Here is a 22896-nt window from a genome sequence, read left to right on the forward strand (position 1 = left end):
TAGAAATTCAGGTAGAGAAAATGTACTTGAACCGAGAAACTCTGGTCTTCAGTCAAGGTTGTATTTGGAGCACATGAACTCCTTAGATAGGTCTAGAGATCTCTGTTGTTAAGTGTTCTTATCACTCAAAGCATGTTTGAAAATTTACTATCTAAAGGAATTCATTTATTCAAGCCCTCAAAAATAGGCACAACTACTTTAAATGTATGTTTACATCCACAGAGTAGAAAGAGCTCTGGCGCTAAAGGTAAGGCATTCTCTGGGAAATTGATATTAGAAAGATGTCATGTTTATTTATAGAGTATGGAACTTAACATCATGTTATTTTCTCAAATGGTACAATTTTAGACAGCTTGTTAATAAATCCTAGCCACCAAACATGTACTGAAAATAGAACTTCAACATGATATGCATCACAGTGATATTTCACTGAAATAACATAAAACGAGATGCTTGTCAAGTCGAGGTTGCATGAGAAAACCCCAAAGGAATTCAAAGAAGAGGAAGGTAACAAAACAAATGTCTTCAGGCATGGTTGAATGGAAGAGGAGTCAGACTTTAAAAGGCTAGCAGGGTTTGGGAAACCTGGAGAGAACAGTGCTATTATTTCCAGTAAGGTGTGCAATATGAATAAGATACTCAGGCACAACCCAGTCTGCAGAGCAAGAGATATGAGCAGGTAGAAAGGAGAAGGGATAATGGAGACTAGCAATGAAAAAGGCTTTCTAGTAAAACGAAAAAGAGAAAAATATTTTTTAAGTCTCTAAAAATGTGAATTTCCCCCTTTATATTTAACTTGTTAACCCAGCAATACGATTTTTAAACTATCAGACCTATCGTAGAAACGCAAGCCAAAATTCCATATTCAAAATCTTTGGAGTATGTGTTTCAGAAATTTTCAGATTTTAGAAAGGTAATATAGTATACATGCCATCTATTATATAATACATTCAGCTGGATCTTTGGTTATATTGTGTAATCAAACACATTTCCTGGGCAAAACGTGATTATTCGAAGTCTGGTAAATAAAGAGTGTAAAGCTTTTTTCTACTTTTCTATTCAAGTCACTTCAGGTCAAATTTTGACACCACACTAGCTAACATCAAGTTTTGCTTACAAAAGTTACAAATAAAACATACCCACTGGTTTTCAGAATTTTTTAGATTTTAGAATTGTGTTTAAGGTATTGAAGAGGTGTATTTTAAAATTTAATGACCTAAACTACAATAACTAAAAGAGCAGAAGTATGTACTCTACACTATTATATTACAAAAAGTATTCAATTCTGTAAATTAAACTTAATCTAATTTAAAATTGCATATGAACAAAAACACTGAAAATATTTGGTCAGGAAAATGGAAGCCAGGGGCTATATTATTTTGGGTAGTATACAGGTATGGTCAACCTGTGCACCCACAATAAGGAAAGGGTGGTACAGGGGATGAAGGTTTCCAAATTATGCTGAGGGATGAGGGGGAAGGTGCCTTAGGAAATAGAAGATACCAGAGAGGATGAAACAAGGATTTCTCGCCCATCCTTTCCAAAAGGAAAGCAGGTATCTGAATGTGGAAAGTAAATTCCAAGTGCTGCTTTATCACCCACTTCTCAGTCATCTGAATAACTAAATGAGATTCAGCAGAGCATCTCACAAATAGACCATGTATAATTTCAAGCCCCTTCCTAACTATGTAACATCCTATCCTGCACTGAAAGAAAGGAAAGGGAAAAGAAAGGAAGATAAGCAGAAAAACAACATCCTCTCACTTGTTACTTATGTCTAAATTACTTTAAGAAAAGAAAAATAATTACCTTACACTAGAGACTTAAAAATTAAAATGCAAATTCTTGTAAAAACATAATGAAGTGATAGAAAAACCTGGGCAAAAGACCAAATTAAATGTAGGCCTTTGCTTTGTTTCAGTGGGGAAATAAGTTAGGAGACCAAAAAGATTTAAAATATTATCATCAAGAGCAAAATGTAGGAAAATGAGACTAAGAACAAAAATAAATCAACAAACACTTTTCAGGTGGCACAGCACTGTCCAGGGTTGGTGCTGATTACTTTTAACAGAGTTGACCAAAAGCAGACTATACGTAGAGATTTTTGGTCATTTACAGGCCAATTCATAATGCTCTGTTTGTATGATGTATATTTAAAAAAAAAAAAAAAAGAATAGCTGTATTCACATGTAGGTAAAATTCACAAACATAAGTTAAAGAATATACAGCATGATCCTATTTTAATAAAAATATAAAAATGCATGTATATATGTATATATAAAGATAAAAAACGTATACATTAAAACACTAGTTATTGGTGGGATTACCCATGGTTATTGTCTTCTTGTTAATGTTGTTCCTAAGTGTTCTACAATGAATATATATTATATCATAGAAGTTATGAAAGTTTCTAGTGAAGATTCCTTTCTTCAGGGATGTTTTAAGGGAGCTATCATTATTTTACAGTTTTCATTCTCAACTAAACAGAACTCTACGTTTTTTGATAAAACCATAGACTTGTAGGACAAAAGAAATCCATACTAGGCTTAATTATAGTTTTCTGGAAAATTTACTTACAGTATACATCCACTCTGATTGACTTTATCGCTGGGGACCCCAAGCCATTCTCTGCTTTACAGTAATACCGGCCTCCTTGGTGTCGCTGAATATTTGTAATCCTCAAAGTCTCATTGAAGACACTTGAGTCTTGGAATCTGTCAGAGGCACTTCCTGCTGTTTTGGTCCACCTGATCTGAGCAAGCATCAACAAAGATTGTTACTTTAGGTTGGTTTCCCCACAGATAAATCAAATAGCAATCACTCATTTGAAGAGTTTGCATTGAACTGCTACATTGCCTCTCCCATCAAATTATTGAAAAAAAATTAAGGTTTACAGACACGATAGAATTTTTAAAAATTTAATGTAATGTCATCATTGTACAGTGTATGTAATTTGAATTCAATTGCATAGAATTCATCAATTGCCTAATCAGTGTGGAGGGCAATATAAATTATAACATAAAGGGAGTTAAATATCAGTAGTACATTGAAACTACAGATTAACTTTTCTTTTTGTTGGACATTTAAATTTGTTTTTCATATTTTCCAAACCTTGTAAGATTATTTTACTTATTTAGTCCAAGTAGGTTCTCATTTTATTTTTGGATTTGCCTCATTCTTTTATTTGAAATTTCCTATTTGATTTGAATAGTTTAGACATAATACCATAATGGTCTATTGAAATTATGTATAATTTTAAACACCTGGTTGTTTAAGAGTTTTTTTTTTTCTTTGATGGCTTTGCTGTAATAAGCTCACAAATAATTTGTCTATTTTGATCATTAGTATTCACTTTACATCAATAATTATTTTTAAAAAAATATGTAAACTTTTCAAGGAGAACATTTCAGTAAACTGCCAAAACATTTTGAATATCTAAAACATTTCATTATAAACAATACCATTCTTTTAAACACAGCTGTGTACAACAGACTTCATTTTTGCTAGCAATAATGACTAGTATTCAACTCAACTTTTGTGTATTTTAGTGTATAAAACCTGAATAAAAGCCACGTGCTCATATTGTAAAGTGATACAAAATAGAAAGTAAAAATAATTTGATTTTATTTCCCTTCATGCCCCGCTATATATTTCAGTTTGTTTTTATGTTAAGGTTGAGAAATAGCTGATAGAAATCCTCTGTTCAAACACATATGCTGTGACATGGAAAATGAAACTAAATACTGAAACATCAAAACACAAATCCTATACTATTGCCATTATATATACCTATTTTCATATGAAGTTAATTACAATGTATGATCTAATGGCATAAAAAGTATCTTTAAAAAGTTATCCACATAATTAAAATATCTGTATAAATATAACCATGTTTGCCCTTAATTGTGAATGGAATAAAAATGTTATTAAGAGATGAATTTTTTAAAAATCTGTAAATCACAAAAAGAAATACCAAATATTTATTCAAAATCTTCTGTATATCTGGAATACACAAAGATGCAAATGGCATAATTTCTGATTTCCAGTAGTTTATAAATGTATTACTAATATACCCATAAGAAGAAAAGGAGAATTGTGTAAATTATGTCAAAAATGGAAGCATACTCACACTTTCACTTAGCAATTATCTGGTTAAAATTTACCTTACTAACATATTTGCAAAATATTGCATAGAAATTAGCCTACTGTATGTGTGTAAAACTGTAACACTGGAAATGATATAAATGCTAAATGATAGAGAGGTGGTTATAAACTGACTCTAAAATTGAACTGAATACATTCATTAGAAAAAATAAAATACAAAATGTATTATTAAGTTAAAAAAGACAAAAAGCAAGAAACAGAAGAGAATATTCTCATCTGTGTAAAAATAGCATATGTGTATATTTGTGTGTGTACATATTACTAAATGTTTATTAAAATTACACAAGGAAACATACAAAGCTCTGTAAATGAGACTGGGAGTAAAAAGAGGATAGTGAAATGTGTTCTTTTCTCAAGTTTTATTTTAAATTCTTATTTATACTTAATTTACTTTACCAGAAGCAAATATTGTGTTTATTATAAAGAAGTTTAAAAAAGTGAAACAATTCTCAAATGAAACATAGGAAAGAGAAAAGTAAACAATAGAGGTAGAAAGGAATGCAAATAATCACTTAGAAAATTTTTCCTCCCTTTTTATTCTCTACTTTTAAGAAATATGAAATAAAATATTCCTGAGTAGTAGAAAGACATAAATTTACACATTGGGAGAGTTTACCAAGTCATATGCCTAACTGATGAGAAAAGAAACCTCCATATATACTCTGATAAAAACTGTGACCTCTAAGTCTACAAAGAAAATTGTTCAGCCTTCCAGGAAAAAGGGACTAACTTGTAATGTCATAGGGCCTGGTCACTCCCTAATGTTAAGTATTTCCTTCTTCTTAAACCCCAAATTATTAATTGCCACATGGCTGCCCGGGTCATCCCGGGATGACATTTCCCAGTCATCCATTTAGCCACATTCTTGCTGTTTCAAGCAGAAATGTCCTTATAGGGAAGCAGCACTTCATGTTTTGCACATATTTTGGTAGCTTCCATTTGAACAGTGAGCCGATTTGAAACGAAAATCAAGCACAGAGAAGTAGTAAAATAGAAGAAACCTGAAATCCTGACACCATGGAGTTATACCTACCTAACCTAAACTACTGATAGCCCTGGACTTCTATATGGGGAAAAATAAAATTCTTGTTTACTTCTTCTTCAGGTTTTTCTGTGACTGATAGCCAAACTCAATTCTAATTGATTTTCCTGGAGTGGTATGGAGGTCAGTTTGTCTTCAGGATTCTCATTTCCAGCACCGAAAGCTCAAAAACAGTGAAATAACATCCACATTTACTGAAAAAGGTGAGGGAAAGGGAAATCTCCCAATAGTCCATACCCATTCAAGAGCTCATTTGTCTGAGGGTGAAATAAAAATATTCAGTGCTATGCAAACATGTTAACCTCAGGGTTCAAATAGCCCCGCATGATGAAAATCTTTGAAACACTCTAACTCCCAACACATGAATTGTATCTGAGGTCTGGGATTTTGAGAAGATATAGAAAAGCACATTGTAGTGGGCAGTTAATAGATACTCATTTAATGAATAAGGAGGATTTCCTTGGGTTAGTATACAATTTAAATACTAAGTAAAGTTTCTTAAAACCAAAAGGACATAGAATAAGAAGATCTGTAATAACCTAGCAAAACCTAGAAGTTTGGGGTGGGAATGTAATGCAAAGCAGAGGTAACATTGTAGGGATGGAAGGAAAGGAAAGGAGAGAAAAAAGTTACTCCGGAATCTTAAACTTTGGGATAATTGAAAGGGGAAAATGTATCCCTGTGGGAGAAACAGTTAGGTATCTTGTTTATACATTTTAAAAAGCATAAATGTCAATTAAAGTAACAGAAAAAAAATCAGTTTCATTAATGGAAGGAAACATGAGATAAAGTTGGCCAGGCGCGGTGGTTTACGCCTGTAATCCCAGCACTTTGGGAGGCTGAGGCAGGTAGATCACGTGGTCAGGAGATCAAGACCATCCTGGCTAACACGGTGAAACCCCATATCTACTAAAAATACAAAAAATTAGCCGGGAGTGGTGGCAAGCACCTGTAGTCCCAGCTACTCAGGAGGCTGAGGCAGGAGAATGGCATGAACCCAGGAGGCGGAGCTTGCAGTGAGCAGAGATCACACGACTGCACTCCAGCCTGGGCGATAGAGCCAGACTCAGTCTCAAAAAAAAAAAAGAGATAAAGCGAAGAGAGTGGAAAAAATATAAACTTGATAAAATGGGCAGAAAAAATAGGGCAAAGGTAAAAGAAAAATGTATAATTTAAAATGAATACATATTTAATTTTTATTTTATTTTTAATTGGCAAATATATACGTGTATATATATACTTGGGGTACGATGTGATGTTTTAATATAAGTTTACATTGTGGAATGATAAATCAAGCACATTGATAAATTCATCTCCTCGAATACTTTTTTGTGGTGAAACATTTGAAATCTACTCTTTTATTAATTTTGAAACTGGTTAACAGTATATTATTATTAACTAGAGTCACCATTCTATGCAACAGACCACTATAGAGTAAGATACAACATTTATATCAGTCATAGACTAGATGTGAATAGACTGAATTTGCCCACTGAAAGAGCCTACTAGACTGAATTTAAAAGTTAAAACAAGCTTGCGTGCAGTTAACATCTAACAACAATAAATGATTGGAACAATAGAAAACTGGAAGCCAAGATGGGAAAAGAAGGCATGGATAAAGTTGTAATGGAATTATGTAAACTAAAATCAATCAACCAATTAGGAGTGATATATATATATAATATTATGTGATATATATATAATATGTGTATATATATAATACACATATATATAATACGTGTATATATAATCTTGTAATGTGTAATCTTAATATGTATATTAAGATTAAATTAATAATAAATTTGCAGTTAAAAATTAACAGGAAGAGAAAGGCATCACTTTTTGTAATATTAAAAGTCAAAAGCATAAATATATTACTTGTAATTGGTATTCAGTAAAGTACAGAGCCACTAAAGACAAAAAGCAAACAAAATTAAAAAGGGAAGAATTTGACAAACATGCAATTGCAGTAGAAAGTTCCAATACAGCTCTCTGAGATTCAGGCAGTTCTTGATAGTGCAACTTTTTTAGTTAAGAGGAAAGACAGGACAAACTAAAAAACTACAATCAACATGTAAGACTAATAAATATACAGAAAGTCGTCTATCTACAGGATTAGTAATTTTTTTCTTACGTGCATTAAATATTTACAAAAATTGATCATGTAGTTGATAGCAAAGTAAAACTTCACTAATAAAAAATTAGAGGTAGGACAGGCATGCTATCGAAACTTAGTTCAATATGTTATAAATAACATCAAAAGATGACTAATACATGGAAACCTTTATTCACATTGTTATTGTTCAAAGAGAAAATCAAAAAGAAAATTGCTAAGTATCCAGAAGCCAACGAATAGAAAACCATTTCATATTAAAATCTATCAATACAGTTGTACTAGTCTGTTTTCATGCTGCCCATAAAGACATACCTGAGACTGAGAAGAAAAAGAGTTTTAATTGGACTTACAGTTCCAAATGGCTGGCAAGGCCTCAGAATCACGGCAAGAGGCAAAAGGCACTTCTTACATGGTGGTGGCAAGAGAAAATGAGAAGGAAGCAAAAGCGGAAACCCCTGATAAACCCGTCAGATCTTGTGAGACTTATTCACTATCACAAGAATAGCACGGGAAAGATTGGCTCCCATGATTAAGTTACCTCCTCCTGGGTCCCTCCTAGAACATGTGGAAATTCCGGTAGATAAAATTCAAGTTGAGATTTGGGTGGGGACACAACCAAACCATATCAACAGTGAAAAGAATACATATAGGAAAATATAAACCTTACATACTCCCTACATATTAAGGAATGAATGAATGAATAAATAACTCATCTGAATTTATTTTAACTTAATTCAGTACTCATCGGAATTTATTTTAATTTAATTTTGGCTTGAGCTATATCCTAAACTACTGCTTGAGATTGTTTAGGAGAGAGGAACAGGCAAAAGCATCTGCTAGTTGTTTTTTACAGAAGGTTCTAGAAGCTGCCTCATGACATTGCTTGTATGATATGGTTATTCTTCCTTAGTTACAAGAAATGCTGGGAAATATACTCTCTACTCTGAATAGCATCTTCTTCCTCTCCCCCAGCTAAAATTTGATAGTTTCTTAATTCTGGAAAAACAGAAGAGTGGATGTTTGGGACAACTCCTAGTTTCACAATGTGAATAAAATACATCCAAATTTCAGATATGCTATTGCATTCGTGCATTCTCATGCTGCTATGAAGAAATACCCAAGACTAGGTAATTTATAAAGGAAACAGGTTTAATTGACTCACAGTTCTACATGACTGGGGAAGCCTCAAGAAACTTACAATAATGGGGGAAGGGGAAGCAAAAACATCCTTTTTCAAATGGTGGCAGGAGAGAGAAGTGCTGAGCAAAGTTGGAAAAGGCCCTTAAACCATGAGATCTTATGAGGACTTACTCACTATCACGAGAACAGCATGGGGGGAACCACCCCCATGATTCAATTATCTCTCACTGGATCCCTTCTACCACACATGGGGATTGTGGGAACTATAATTCAAGATGAGATCTGAGTGGGGACATAGCCAAACCATATGAGCTATATTATCACATTTGTGTTTAAATCCTCTTACAATATAGCATTAAACTCATTTCTGTAAAAATAACATTAACAGAAAAAGAATGATACGAGAGTTTAGGAAATACTTTTCTTGGTAACTCTTCCTAATCTGAAGAAACAACATGGAGATTCTCTTATTTTAGGCCTATTCAATTCCCAATAGTCTTATAGATATAGATATAGACATAGATACAGATATAGATATAGATATAGATATTTCCTGAAACATCATTGCTTTTACGTAGCCTTAAATAAAATCAGTATTGACTGAGATATTCTTAGGAAAATATTAAAAACCTGAAGCATAGATAGACTTGGCTGAATCCAAAAAGTATATTGTGTAGATGCAACAAACTCAATAAAAACTTTGACCTGAGACTTCTAGGTTGCCCCATTTAATTAATGTCTAGTGAATGAGGATTTGTACACTGAAGCTCCTTTCTATTGTTTGCCAAGGAGTTCAGCCAGATGTACTCACATCAATGTGAGCATTGTCCCAGCATTATTTATACTCTGAATGAAGATCCTTTAGCAGTGAGAGAATCCTTGAGAAAAAATCAGATAAACATCACCTGACCTGCTATAATTATTGGGATGATCTGCCACCAGAACCTTGGGAACTAAACCTAAAAAGATTACAGAGTGCCAGCTTGCAAGAGTATTAAGAACTATTAATGGTATGTAATTATTAATAGGCAGTGTTTATTAGAGTTTTCAAAATAAAAGTTATTCCTTTCTCCTGCACTGATATCAGGGAAAATTACAGAAGAAATAGGTTCTCTTTGAATTACTTAATAGAATAAGTGGAATTCTGAATGGCACAGGACTGTAGAGCATACAGGTACAATTTTTAATAAATTGTATCAGTCTACAATAATTATAGCAATATGTCTCACTTATTTCTAAATCTATTGTTATAAAAAAAAGAACCACAATTTTCTAACAAAGCAAAAAAAAAAAAAAAAATTAACCTTAACAATTCTCTATGCATAAAAAACCATTTTTCTAGTATATCCAGAATATTAGGGACCATGATTACTATTACTATTACCACCACCACTACTACTACCAAGATGCAATTTGAAATATTTCTACAAGATATATGCAGATAAGAAGCTCATGACAGTAATAGAAAAAGGGAGACTGGCCGGCTCTTGGGGAGGCCAAGGCAGAAGGATGGATTGAAGCCAGGAGTTTGAGACCAGTCTGGGCAACATAGAGAGATCCCTCTCTCTACAAAAACTAAAAATAAAAAAATTTCCTGGCTGCAGTGAGTTATGATGGCACTCCAGCCCAGGCAGCAAAGTGAGACACTGTCTCACCATAAATAAACAAATAGGAGGAGTCTGAAGAACAAGGGATTCACAAAGCAGGTCTACTCACTATGCAGAAAACAGAATGATGAAGAGGGACTCACCACGGTAGACAAGAAACAGAGGTAAAATACCGGGGTGAGGACATGGTATTTCTGAACACTAGACTGGCCTTAAAGCAGATAGCAATAGGTTTTCTGATCCTTTTTTGCATTTGTCTTTTCTTTGAATTTAACCTTTGAGGAATTTATTCACCTCTCGTGTGAATAAACAGAGAAAAGAGATAAACTCAGTACTTTTGTTTTTGTTGTTGTTGTTGTTGTTTGAGACGGAGTCTCGCTCTGTCACCCAGGCTGGAGTGTAGTGGTCGGATCTCGACTCACTGCAAGCTCCGCCTCCTGGGTTTACGCCATTCTCCTGCCTCAGCCTCCCAAGTAGCTGGGACTACAGGTGCCCGCCACCTCGCCCGGCTAGTTTTTTTTAATATTTTTTAGTAGAGACGGGATTTCACCATGTTAGCCAGGATGGCCTTGATCTCCTGACCTTGTGATCCGCCCCTCTCAGCCTCCCAAAGCGCTGGGATTACAGGCTTGAGCCACCGCGCCCGGCCAAATGACACAGTACTTTTCTTAAACAGCATCAGACTTCCTGTATGCATCTGAAGCACTACGATAGGGCCTGCTGGCACTATTTCACACCAGAGGTGACAGAGGAGGGTACATCTTGGTGCAAATGCTTATAAATATAAAATGCTGGAAATTAATGCAATCATCATAGAGAGGTTTGATTTTGTAGCACGGCCAAGACATTACTCCTGGGCCCCAAACCACCACCATCGAATTATCAGAATTCGATTTCTTTAAAAGTTTACAAAATGTTATTGTTCCATCCTCTGATTTTAATGCCACGACATGCTTAGAAGGTAAGAAAACTTTTTCTCCCCATTTTACAGCTCCAGTCCTTCCATGACCATGAGACTATGTGCTATTATATACTGGGATCCTTTCTGACTTGAAAGTTCTCCCTTTTTCCTTCATTTAGTATCTAGTTAATACCCTCTGGTCCTCCAGATATCACTTGATTAGAAAGCTTTCCCTCTCTCATAGAGCTTTATTATGTCCTGCCCCCTTTGTTGCCATGACACTCTGAGATTCCCTCTGTGAGAGTGCTTATCACATGCTTTAGAAATCAGCTGTTTAGATGTTGTAGGAGACAACTGGTGTTCTGTCTGATTCCCTTAGAGCCCTTTACCTTTCCTATATGTTACCTCACTAGGACATTTTGTTTTTCATGAAATAAGGTACTAGGGATTCAGAGTTACCTGCAGTCAGAGGGAAATCCTGGGAAATCTTGGGAGTTTATTCCCTACCCCTGTGACTCTTAGCCGATGAATGATTATTGTGGGATATGAAAGCCCTGCTCCCGTGCCTCTAGATGGGATAGATTCTGCAGCATAATTTACACCCCAATTTCTTTGCAGTGTCAGGCTGATGCCAACCTCGTGAAACGACATCCTGGCCCAGCTTCCTCCCTTTCCTCTCCTGTTTTCTTGCTCCATTATCAGTTTCTCCTAAGGGCATTTCCTTAATAAATCACTTGCACATGAATCCTCATCTCAAGCTCCATTTGTAAAGAATCAGACCAAAAACAATGATTTTGCCTTAACCAATGGTAAGTTCATTAAGGCAAGGACTATTCTTAAACTTGGTATCTCCAGCCCAAATAACTGAGCCTGAGACATAGTAATGATTAAAAAAATATATCATTGTTGCTTGAATTGATTCCTGGCACTATAATTCTGCTAAGAATACAATTATGAATTAGACAAAATCCTACTCCACAATGCATCCAAAATAGAATGAGTTTAGTCTATTTTGGTGGTGTTTACTTATCTCCCTGACTTCTGAACAACTGACTACCTTAAAGCCTCATCATTTTCTTTGTACATTCACTTCCTCAGTCACTTTATGGAGTACTTTAAATACCATTTATGTAGTGATGGTTCCTAAATTAGTATTTGTAGTTCAGGCCTCTCCTTTGAATCCCAGACTTTTAGCCACCAAGTGCCTGCTCTCCATTGCCAACATAACATATCCAAAATGAACTCTTGATCTCCCCTCCAAACCAACTCTCCCAGTCTTTCCCATCTCGATTAATGGTAACTCCATCCTTCCAGTTATTCAGACCAAAACTTTACAGTCCACCTTGATGAAAAGAGAATGCTAATAAAAACACAAAATACTAGTATTTATCTTAGTTATAAAAAAAAAACTATACTGCATCTGTGATAGACTTTAAAACGTGTTTTATAACTTGAAAAGTAGTAAAATAGTCATTTACTAAATTTTCTTGTTTGTCAGGGATCCCCAAGACCCCATCAAGGTTCAACGATTCACAGAGGACTTTGTGGAACTCATTATACAGTCTCATTATACAGACTGATGGTTTCACTTACAATTTTTTTGACTTAGTGATTTTTCTACTTGACTTTTGACTTTACAATGGTGTGAAAAAATACACATTCAGTAGAAACTGTACTTCAAATTTTGATCTTTTCAATAAATTACAGGAGGTATTCAACACTTTATTACAAAATAGGCTTTTTGTTAGATGATTTTGCCCAGTTGTATGATAATGTAACCGTTCTGAGCATGTTTAACTAGCATGTTAAGGTAGGCTAAGCGAAGCTATGACGTTCAGTAGGTTAGGTAAATTAAAGCATTTTTTTCTACTTACAGTGGGTTTATTGGAATGTAACCTCATTGTAAGTCAACAAGCATATGTATAGTTATATTCATGACTATGATATATTATAGTGAAAGAAGACAAAGCACAATTAATAAAAGGAAAAGGTATATTGGGCAACGTTTGGTGAAAAAAGGATACAAGCTCCTGAGTCCTCTCCCTATGGAGTCACACAGGACATGTTTAATGTTGAATTATGACAGCTCTTGGGAAATGCTGTCTACCAGGGAAGTTCATTAGAAACTCAGTGCCCAATATTTTTGCCAGGGACTGGCCACTTAGGCACCCTCTGCCCAGTATATCAAAATTCCAGTCTCCCAAAACTAAAGCAAATTTCCAGCATAAGCTATATTGTATGCAAAAAAAAAAAAAAAAAAAAGAAAAGAAAAAAAAGAAGAGGAAGAAATAAACACAGTGTGCCACTCTTATCAGCTGGAGAATGGTGGGACCTCTCTTGAAATCCAAATTCACAGATGCCAGCCAAAGGCCAACCTTGCAAGCAGGCATGGCATTTTCAAGCTTGGCAGATTAACTATTTTCTTTTTTTACACACATATATTATACCGTGTAAGCAGAAGTGTCACGTGGGAATTCTGAAGAAGCTCCTTAAAAGGAGCTTATCTTTCTAGCTTTTCTTCCTTATTCCTGAAATTCAAATGTGATAGCTGGGAATTCAGGATCCAATTTAAATTGTGGGCATACCTCAAGATAGGAGTCACGTGCTAAGAATGGGTCCCTGGTGACACCATGAAGCCACTATACCATCTCAATAATATCTATCACTAAACTTTCTTTTCTGTGAGCAGAATTGATGCCTATCTTGTTTTAACTATTATTTCTAAATTCAGAATTAGAAGCCAAACAATTTATAATGAAAAATTAATTAATAAAAATAAAGCAAATACATTTTTAAAATGTGAAGGCCCTGTAAATAAAAGATCTTCTCTGTTAATCAAATGCAAAATAATAAAAGTAATGCCCTTGAAGAAACAACTAAAAGTAACTAAAGAAATATAGGAAACTGCATTCATTAGAAATGCTATATTTTAAAAATCTAAAAAAAAAATATTGAGTAGCAGCTCATGAGGGAAAGAATAAACTATTCATTTAAAAAATGTAAACTGGGCCTTTAATAGCCTAAAACAGGAAATCATAGCTTAATTATCAATATGTCATTTTTATGTAGGTAAAGATGCTGTAATGACATACAGTATATTCCAAGCCCTTTTCTGTAATGAGAGTTAATAAACACAGGACGATATTCCAGTTGGCTGTAATGTTTCTCCCATAACTTCAAAAGATTTTCCTGATCTAAATTTGGCACTTTTATACTTAAGAATCAATATTGATTTATCAGACGTTTTACAAATAGAAGATTTTTTTACGTGTTGCACAGCATTTCCATCTTTTCCTTAGGAGTTTCTTATGGGAATTTTTTTTCACCATTACTCTTAATCTTGTTGAAAATGAAGCAGAAATTCCTTTAATGATTTTTTATAATAGAATATAATCTAAATTAACAATATTACAAACACTGACGAGTATTAGAAATGTAATAAAAAATAAATTTCTCTGTTCCACCATGCTCTATTACAGTCATATTTACATCTATTCATAAAGTAACCAAATAAACTCCTGCTATTCAAGGGATAAAACACCAGCACTATTATACAACAGCATAATTATAGAAAAATGGGATGCTTCCAAGGCATATAGGTTTGACATAGATATTTGTAATTACACCATTCAAATGTTCTCCTGGCAGGTAAATTTAGCCAGATTACACCAAATACATAATACAGTGCAATTCTAACAGTGTTTTCTAATAATTCATCTAAAATCCCCCCCCCAAAACAAGTTACATTAAAATGGCTTAAGGAATATTATAGAGTGAATCATCTGCCCCTCTGCATTTTTCCAGGCACCTAGAACTGGAAAGAGAAAATTAACATCTCCAATTCCTATGGGTATATTTTCAAGCTTATGGACACATTTTTACCTCACATTTTGCCACTATGATATCTGAACTACTTTTAGAAAACTAAGAACAAGAAAAACATATTTTATGGGTATCTTGCAACATTTGGAGATGTCAATGACCTTTACATCTAACTGTCAGTTTACAATTCAAACTCCATTCAACATCCAGATGATTGGAAAATATCAATAAGATATGCAAAACTAAACAGAGGCATAAGAAATAATATACATTGGCCGGGCGCGGTGGCGCAAGCCTGTAATCCCAGCACTTTGGGAGGCCGAGACGGGCGGATCACGAGGTCAGGAGATCGAGACCATCCTGGCTAACACGGTGAAACCCCGTCTCTACTAAAAATACAAAATAACTACCCGGGCGTGGTGGCAGGCGCCTGTAGTCCCAGCTACTGCGAGGCTGAGGCAGGAGAATGGCGTGAACCTGGGAGGCGGAGCTTGCAGTGAGCCGAGATCCGGCCACTGCACTCCAGCTTGGGCCACAGAGCAAGACTCCGTCTCAAAAAAAAAAAAAAAAAAAAAATAATAATAATAATAATAATATACATTAAAGAGGACCATTTTAAATGTTCATATAAATAGTCCAATTTTATATAAACTGATCCAATAGGACCAATGAATCAGATAGCATTAACAGTACACTATTCCTACACACATTTGCAATATTTCAACCCACTAGATTAATGTCAGGGTTAAATATTGCAACAATTTATATTTAACCTCTTTGGATTTTGAATAAAGCTTAAAAAGATAAGAAATGTGAACTAATTTTTTGCTGGATTTTCTATTGGGAACTTTTCAATAATTGTTTTCATGTAAACTCCACTAGTAAATATATTGTAGTCTTCAATTTGTGATGACTAAATTGAGATTCAGAAATATTAACTAAGTTTCCTAGTACTGCATAGTAAATAGTGGTTCCAGGATTCCAAAAAGTATCTGTATGACTGTTTTTTTTTACTGAAAGTCACACATACTTATTAAGGACTTATGTGTGCAAATTATTTATTAATGTATCTCATTTAATCCTCCTAAGAATCACATCAACTAAGTACTATATCCTCACTTTACAGATGAGGAAACTGATGCTGCAGACAGGAAAACGATTTTCCCAGATTTCATAGTAGTATATGAGCAAGCCAAGATGGAAGTCCCATGCCGTCTGAGTCCAGAGCCTATGCTCAATCTCACTTTGATATTAAGAGACATTGACTCCAGTAGCTTTAATTTAGGTAGACCAGAAAACCTTACTTCAAGAACAAGTGAAAATGGAAGGTTGCTGTAACTCTTGGTAAAGTGAGCACACATTATTGAATTTTATTCACCATTGTAAAGTTTCCTATACATATTCACATATCTACCAGATGTTTTTTCCTAATTGAAATGGCAATGAAGAATAAAACACAAAGTTATCCTATAATAACAATACCTGGGTTTCTTGGAACTGAATGTTCCTGGGACGAAAAATAAGAAGAAAAAAAATTGAACCTGCATGTTTGAAAAAAAGAGAGAAGATGGAGAATTCAAAAGTTAAAATAAAAAAGGTCTATCTGAGAACCTTCTTAAAACAGTGTTTTTTTTCCACAAATAGCAGGGAAATGACAGGATATAATCATCAACATACTGGCAGCTTCCAGACATATGTCTTGGGTAGCAAGTTAGATATTTTGACTTTTGTTCAAAGATGGTAAGAACAAATGGGTTATGGGAGTAGATGGATAGGAAAGTTCTCAACATGATTGCCCCATATGACCAAAGGATAAAGTTTATTGTACACTCATCATCTCTTTCAATTTTTGACTAGAAGGCCTTCTTGCAATTCAGGTGCCAGAAAGCCAAAATCTGCATTTACCAGACTCCCTTGCTCTAAGCTTGCAGACAGAGTTTGGGTATACCATCAAGAATTCAGAACCAGATTAAGTGGGAAGAGACGTGCTTTGTAAAGAATCAGTTTTTGTTGGTGCAAATCACATTATACATGGTTAAGAAACAGATCCAACAGTTTTAGGGCAGGCTTCTTAATCCTTCGATTATAACTAAGGTATATTTTTCTTGGACCTTGGTAGGGAGAGTTACTTTGTTTTTCTAATAGAAGAAGCAGTTCTCTTGGTGGGCAAGTGCTGTGATATTATTCTGTATGTTATTCTTGCAGGCATAGCCTTAGGACATTTCTCTGCAGACTTTACTTTATGTTTTGTAAGGAATTAATTACCTAGAGTAATCCACTTGTGTTTAAACAAGCTAAATGAATTCTGTTATCTGTAGTTGAACCCTGACTGATAAACCTTTTCTCCCTTCACTCTCCACTGTCCTCAATGAGTTTCACCTTTAAAGCCAGGCCAAGGAAAGTGAAGTGTAAAGTGAGTACTACTATGCCACCTCTACAGCCTCCACTCCCCAACACTATGCTCCCTCCAGGGAATTACCTGTGGCACCTATAGATGAGAACTGCAGCTTTGTTCCAAAATTATAAATCAACACCAAGAATCTAACTGCCCAGTGAAATTTATATGTTCACAGATACTCTTAGCTGCCTAAGCATTATCTGTAATTCCATGAGTTTAAATAATGGTTTTCAATTCTATAATTTTAATGAGAGAAAGAGGAATGATGGAAAATAGGAGGGCGTTGGTAACTGAAGAGAGAAGTGGCACCATCAACAGAGTGTGAACAATCAGAAGTTACATTCTGCTGAATAAAAACATTACTTGGTACTACTTGAAACATGCAGAAGCTACTCTGAATCATTCATAAAGACTTTAATGTATTTTTATGAAAGTAACTGAAAGTACTGAAAGTAACTGCTATTATAAAAGAGTTTCACACTCAGTATTTAAATTATCAGTGTACTTACATTTTAATAAATAACTTTATAAAGTTTAAAACTAAAAGTTGGCCAGGCGTGGTGGCTCACGCCTGTAATCCCAGCACTTTGGAGGCAGGCGGATCACGAGGTCAGGAGATCGAGACTATCCTGGATAACACAGTGAAACCCCGTCTCTACTAAAAATACAAAAAATTAGCCGGGCGTCATGGCGGGCGCCTGTAGTCCCAGCTACTTAGGAGGCTAAGGCAGGAGAATGGCATAAATCCAGGAGGCGGAGCTCTTACAGTAAGCCGAGATAGCGCCACTGCAGTCTCGCCTGGGCAAAAGGGCGAGACTCCGTCTCAAAAACAAACAAAAGAAACCTAAAAGTTTGCCGTTTGACAGTAAATTATGTTACAAGTTCACCTATCCACGTAAAGATAAAACCAAAATCTGCAAAAACCCATGAATACTTAGTCTCATCCTGACATAAATGAAGCTATATTTCACAATACTTACAATCCATTAGACCTTATAACTGTGAGAGAACTGCATATAAAACACTAAACTATATGTTAGGCAAAATATAAATAAAATTCTTATTACAAAACCGGTATATTAAAATCTACGTCAAAATTACAATGTGTATGATAAAGATTTGTTCATCTCTCCTTACACACTTAGTTTTCAAGCTAGAAATTATGTGAATATATATTCAATTTGCATCAGTGTATTGTCCTTAATTTCTTAAAAAGTCCAACTTTGTACTTTAGCCTTGGTTGTCAGTTTCTTAAGGATATCTCATTGCTTTGAGTACTCTTAATGTGATACGCAGTATGAGTAAGATGGGTAAAAAACAGCAAGATGGCAGAGGGAGAAAAAAAAATGAGGAATTACATGTCCTAAAATTCAAAGAAAAAGATGTTACTGTAGAAAATGTTAGGCAAAGGGCGGGAAAACAACATTTTGTTACAGTTTATAAAAGAAACTATGCTATGTGGTTAACCAGAAGGAAGAGTATTGACCTAATAGCATATTAGACTGTTTTAATTCAAACCTACATTTAGACACTTCTGGGAACATTTCACCCCCACCACAAGGATTGGGGAGAGAGAACTCAAACCTTTAAAACTTATGAATTAGAACCCCTACTAATGGATCTCTCTATTAGCCCCACAACTTGCACTCAGATACTCTAAGAAAATAGGTGATACAATTGAAACTATTCAGTCTATTTGTTGCCTCCTGAACTATTGAGGGTAACCCTTAAAAGGTTTTTGTCTACCTGGCTAGCTCAAATTAAAACCAGCAAAATATCTTTTTAAAATATTTATTTTTCTTGTCACTGAACTTACTTTTTACATTCAGATAATAAAACCCAAAATCACATAGCAATAAAAATAAAATAGCCAGACACAGTAACTTAATATTATCTCAATAATATATGCATGTGCATATGATATAAATACTTATATCATTAAATTATAAATATTAAATATAAATATTCATATTATATATCATATAAATGCATATATGTAGATACATGTGAAACTATAATCATGAGTCATCTAGTATAATAACAAACCCGCTAGTATACAAAATACCATGAGGTAAATTATAGACACCGTTTATCAATTATCAATTAAGGTTTGGACATACCTGAAATTTTGGTTTATCATACCAATTTTCACATATTGTATTCCTTAAGTAAAGGAAACGATAAAAACCTAGGATCTCAGTATTCCAATGCACATCTACCACTGCAACTTCTATACCTGATTCCCAAGAAGCCCCGGGATATTAAATATGTTCAAATATCAATTCCTCTGGCAAGAGTACATGTTAAAGATACAACGCCAAGAGGAAATAAATGTATATTGAACTTATCAGGCCACAGGAAATGACATACATTCCAAGATGCTACTGTGGCACTTCATGATAAGGATTTTTGCCTCACCTCATACATTTATACATTCATTATTTTAGGTAAGAGTCTCATTGCAACTCTCATTGCAAAATGAATACAATGCACATAAGACTTCTAACAAAGAGCAAATGCTAGAGTTCATAGAAAGGCACTGTATCATAGAAATGTATTTTTATTGTTCTCTAATATTCTTTGATGGAACTATTGACTTAATTTTGTCATTTCAGTCAATTACGGTATATTTACAAAGTTGGCTTAATTGTCTTTAATTAAGAAATTTGTGTTCATATGTGTAACAATTTGAACATGTAATTATGATATCTAATTATATAATTACAGTATGTTGAAATGATCAAAATCTTCATTATCTTATTGATTTTAAAAGAGTGCAAGATATTTATTAAGCATCTCAGGCATCACTTACAATATTGTCTTCCAAATTGCTTACTTTCCAAAGTTAACAAGACTTGAAAGACAAATAAAGAGAAGCTAATGACAGAAGTCATGTATGCTACTGGGTCATAAAACAATTTTTGCTTATCACATCCTATGACATATCAAAATGCCTATTAGTAATAGCTCATGTTTCTTCGGTTCAATCATTCAATTTATTAATTTACAATATATTCATTACTTAAAAGTTTTGACTGGGAAGAAATTTTTCTTAGTCCTGGAATTATGATACAAAAAAGTTTCAGTGTCTTTTGAAGGAGAAGGTTTCATTGTTTTTGCTTTTTTAGAAACTCATCCTCGAAAGAATAATGTGAACAAACTAATAGCAATTCAGACAGTGTAGGCAGAGGGGTCTTATAAACCTTTCTGTTCCTCATAATGTTTGCTAAATGAGTAGATTAATAACAGTTATCTTAGACTGAATCCTTTAAAAAGACCAGAGACCGAAGCAAGGATTAGAGTATTGACATTTTCTTTGAGAGGTGCAAGCTCTGGAAATGAAGATGTGGGAAGAAAAGGGGATGCACAGTCTTGTGGCAAGGAAAAATGTGAGGAAATGCAACAGGTGTGTTGTTCATGATATGCCTTTCTTCTGCATACCAGATTATCTGGAAGGTTTGCAAAGGGAAAACATACTTCCATTGCCATTCCCTGAGGGGAGAAATAATAATAAAAAATTGTCTGTCTTACCCATTCCTGTTTCCCATACGTCTAGACTCATGCCAAGAGGAACTAACTTTTCCATATGGCTGAGCTCCATTAGCTGACCCCAGTGGCTGCTCAGGAAGCCATACCTGAAGGCTAAAATTGGCCTTGGGAATTAAACACTTTACCAATGCCAGTGAGTGCCTGGGTCCAAGGGTCAAGAAGTGGAGAGTCAAAAGTATGGTTAGAGAAAATGGGTTACAAGCAAAAAAACTGTGGGGAGGCAAGAGTGTTATTACAAGATACTTTTCCAAGACCAAAGCTGAAGGATACACTTAAGCCTAGTAGGAAATGTGTAGGAGCAGTTGGTGTTTGAGGAAAGTCATGAGACATAACAGTGATGAAGGAGACTGAGATTCACATGCTATTTCTGGGATAGAGAAATGCTAAATAGGTAGTATGCTTTCTTCCAATGGCCTTTTAAAACAAAACAAAACAAAAACAAAAAAACCTGATTTTGCTAGTGATGTCTTCTCAAATGCCTCCCTAGTTTCTGGGCAAAGATAGATGAAGCAATGATAACACCCCATAAGTGATTGCTAAATGAATAAAGAGCCATTTCAGTGCCTTCTGGAAGCAGATAAAAGGATATTGTGTCTTTATACATTAACAAAGTATTAAAATGCCCAATAATCAACTAGTTTGAAAATATCCCAAATAAGTTAACACAAAATACCAGCTTTTGGATTTTGGAAAAGTTTATTTTCAAGAAGCTTTTTCCTGAACTGGGCCATAAAATATAAAGAAAAGTCTCCATGAAAATGCACTCTAACTTTGCTTGCAAAATAAGCCAACCTGTTAGAAACCTTGTAAGGCACCAATTTAATATCTCCCTCTGACCCAGTTCTTAGAAATTTGTTATCAAGTTACCTATTAATATAACTTACTAGTGCAAATACCCTGAATGTGGAGTGCTTATAATATTCAGGTTCCTATAAAAATAGCTATTGCCTCCCCTAAAGTAGAGCAAGTCTTCCCTTTTCCACAACCTAAATCTAATTTAGACAGACTTATTATTAATTCAGAATGCCAGAGAATCTAGTGCATTAAAAAAGAAAGCCTTGCAAAGGAAAAGCCATTCATTTATTGGGCATGAACCAAGAAGGTAAGATCCTAAAATCTAAAACACCTTAGTTCCCTGATTAAAAAAAAATAAAATAAAATTACATTAAGCAAATTGGAGAACTCTAACTTCTAATATAATCACATGATTTGTAACACTTATGAGCAACATTTCACACCCAGGTCTCCCAGGCCTTGCCCTTAATGCAAGCTTTCCTTTATACTTCTGAATTCACCTGAGACAATGTAGTAGAAATGATTCTAAATAATGAGTAGGACTTGTAAACATAGTTTTACAGGTAAAAATGATGGCATATTTCTTCTCAGTCACTGAAATGGGGCAAAATGGAAATAAGAATCAAGATATTCTTTTTGGAATGATCACAGATTATCACTTAGCTGCACAAAAACATTATAAATAAAATCTTTGTTACACAAATATATCTGTTCGTAATGGAAGTCGAAGTGTACTGTCAAAAAGTAGCAAATTAAAACTCCATATCCATGTATACGGCATGCACCATTCACCCAGTTCCTTACATCAAAATTCTTGAATCACCTCCATATGCAGCCCCTCAACAAAATTATCCACTCAAAATATATTTGATCTACTTTCTTCTATTACTCTAAATATTCATCTGCTTGCCCCGTCACCATCATCTCTCCCTGGACACAAGGTCCAGCTTCCAATCCTGACCCTTCTAATCTATGTCCCAAATTGCATCCAGAGTGATCCTATTAAAACACAAGTCACATTCTAACTGCTTAAATCCTCTTTTGGCTTCCCATTGCCCAGAAAATGGAACTCACTCCTGTTCACCAAGCCCTGTATCCTTCTTCACATCTTGTCACCCAACCCCAGGCGCTGAACTCAAGGCAAACCTACTTTCCTGAAAGACACCAAGAGTCCTCATGCTTCAGAGCCTGCACCCTTTGCTATCCCTCTTCTTTTAACTTCCTGCAAGCCTCTGCCTAAATGTTATTTCATCAGAGTAGGCTGCCGTGAACACTCTATTAAAAATAGCAGTTCCTATTATTCCCAATCACCACATCTACTCTAATTTTCTTCAGCACTCTTACCAATATCAGAAATCAGGA

The 22896-nt window shown here is 34.7% G+C and overlaps 1 protein-coding gene across 2 annotated transcripts in view; it reads right to left on the reverse strand.

The window, feature by feature from the left end:
- The window catches only part of MDGA2 (MAM domain containing glycosylphosphatidylinositol anchor 2), an 854319-nt gene that overhangs the window by 389130 nt on the left and 442293 nt on the right, over nt 1-22896 (reverse strand). Inside the window, exon 3 of one of the 2 annotated variants that reach the window (XM_010375832.2) lies at nt 2578-2752. In XM_010375832.2, coding sequence (XP_010374134.1) covers nt 2578-2752 — 175 coding nt within the window. The remainder of the gene's footprint in view (nt 1-2577; nt 2753-22896) is intronic. The other variant, XM_010375833.2, reaches the window with a different exon arrangement.

The sequence above is a fragment of the Rhinopithecus roxellana genome, chromosome 5 (genome assembly GCF_007565055.1).
Source record: "Rhinopithecus roxellana isolate Shanxi Qingling chromosome 5, ASM756505v1, whole genome shotgun sequence".
Taxonomy (NCBI): domain Eukaryota; kingdom Metazoa; phylum Chordata; class Mammalia; order Primates; family Cercopithecidae; genus Rhinopithecus; species Rhinopithecus roxellana.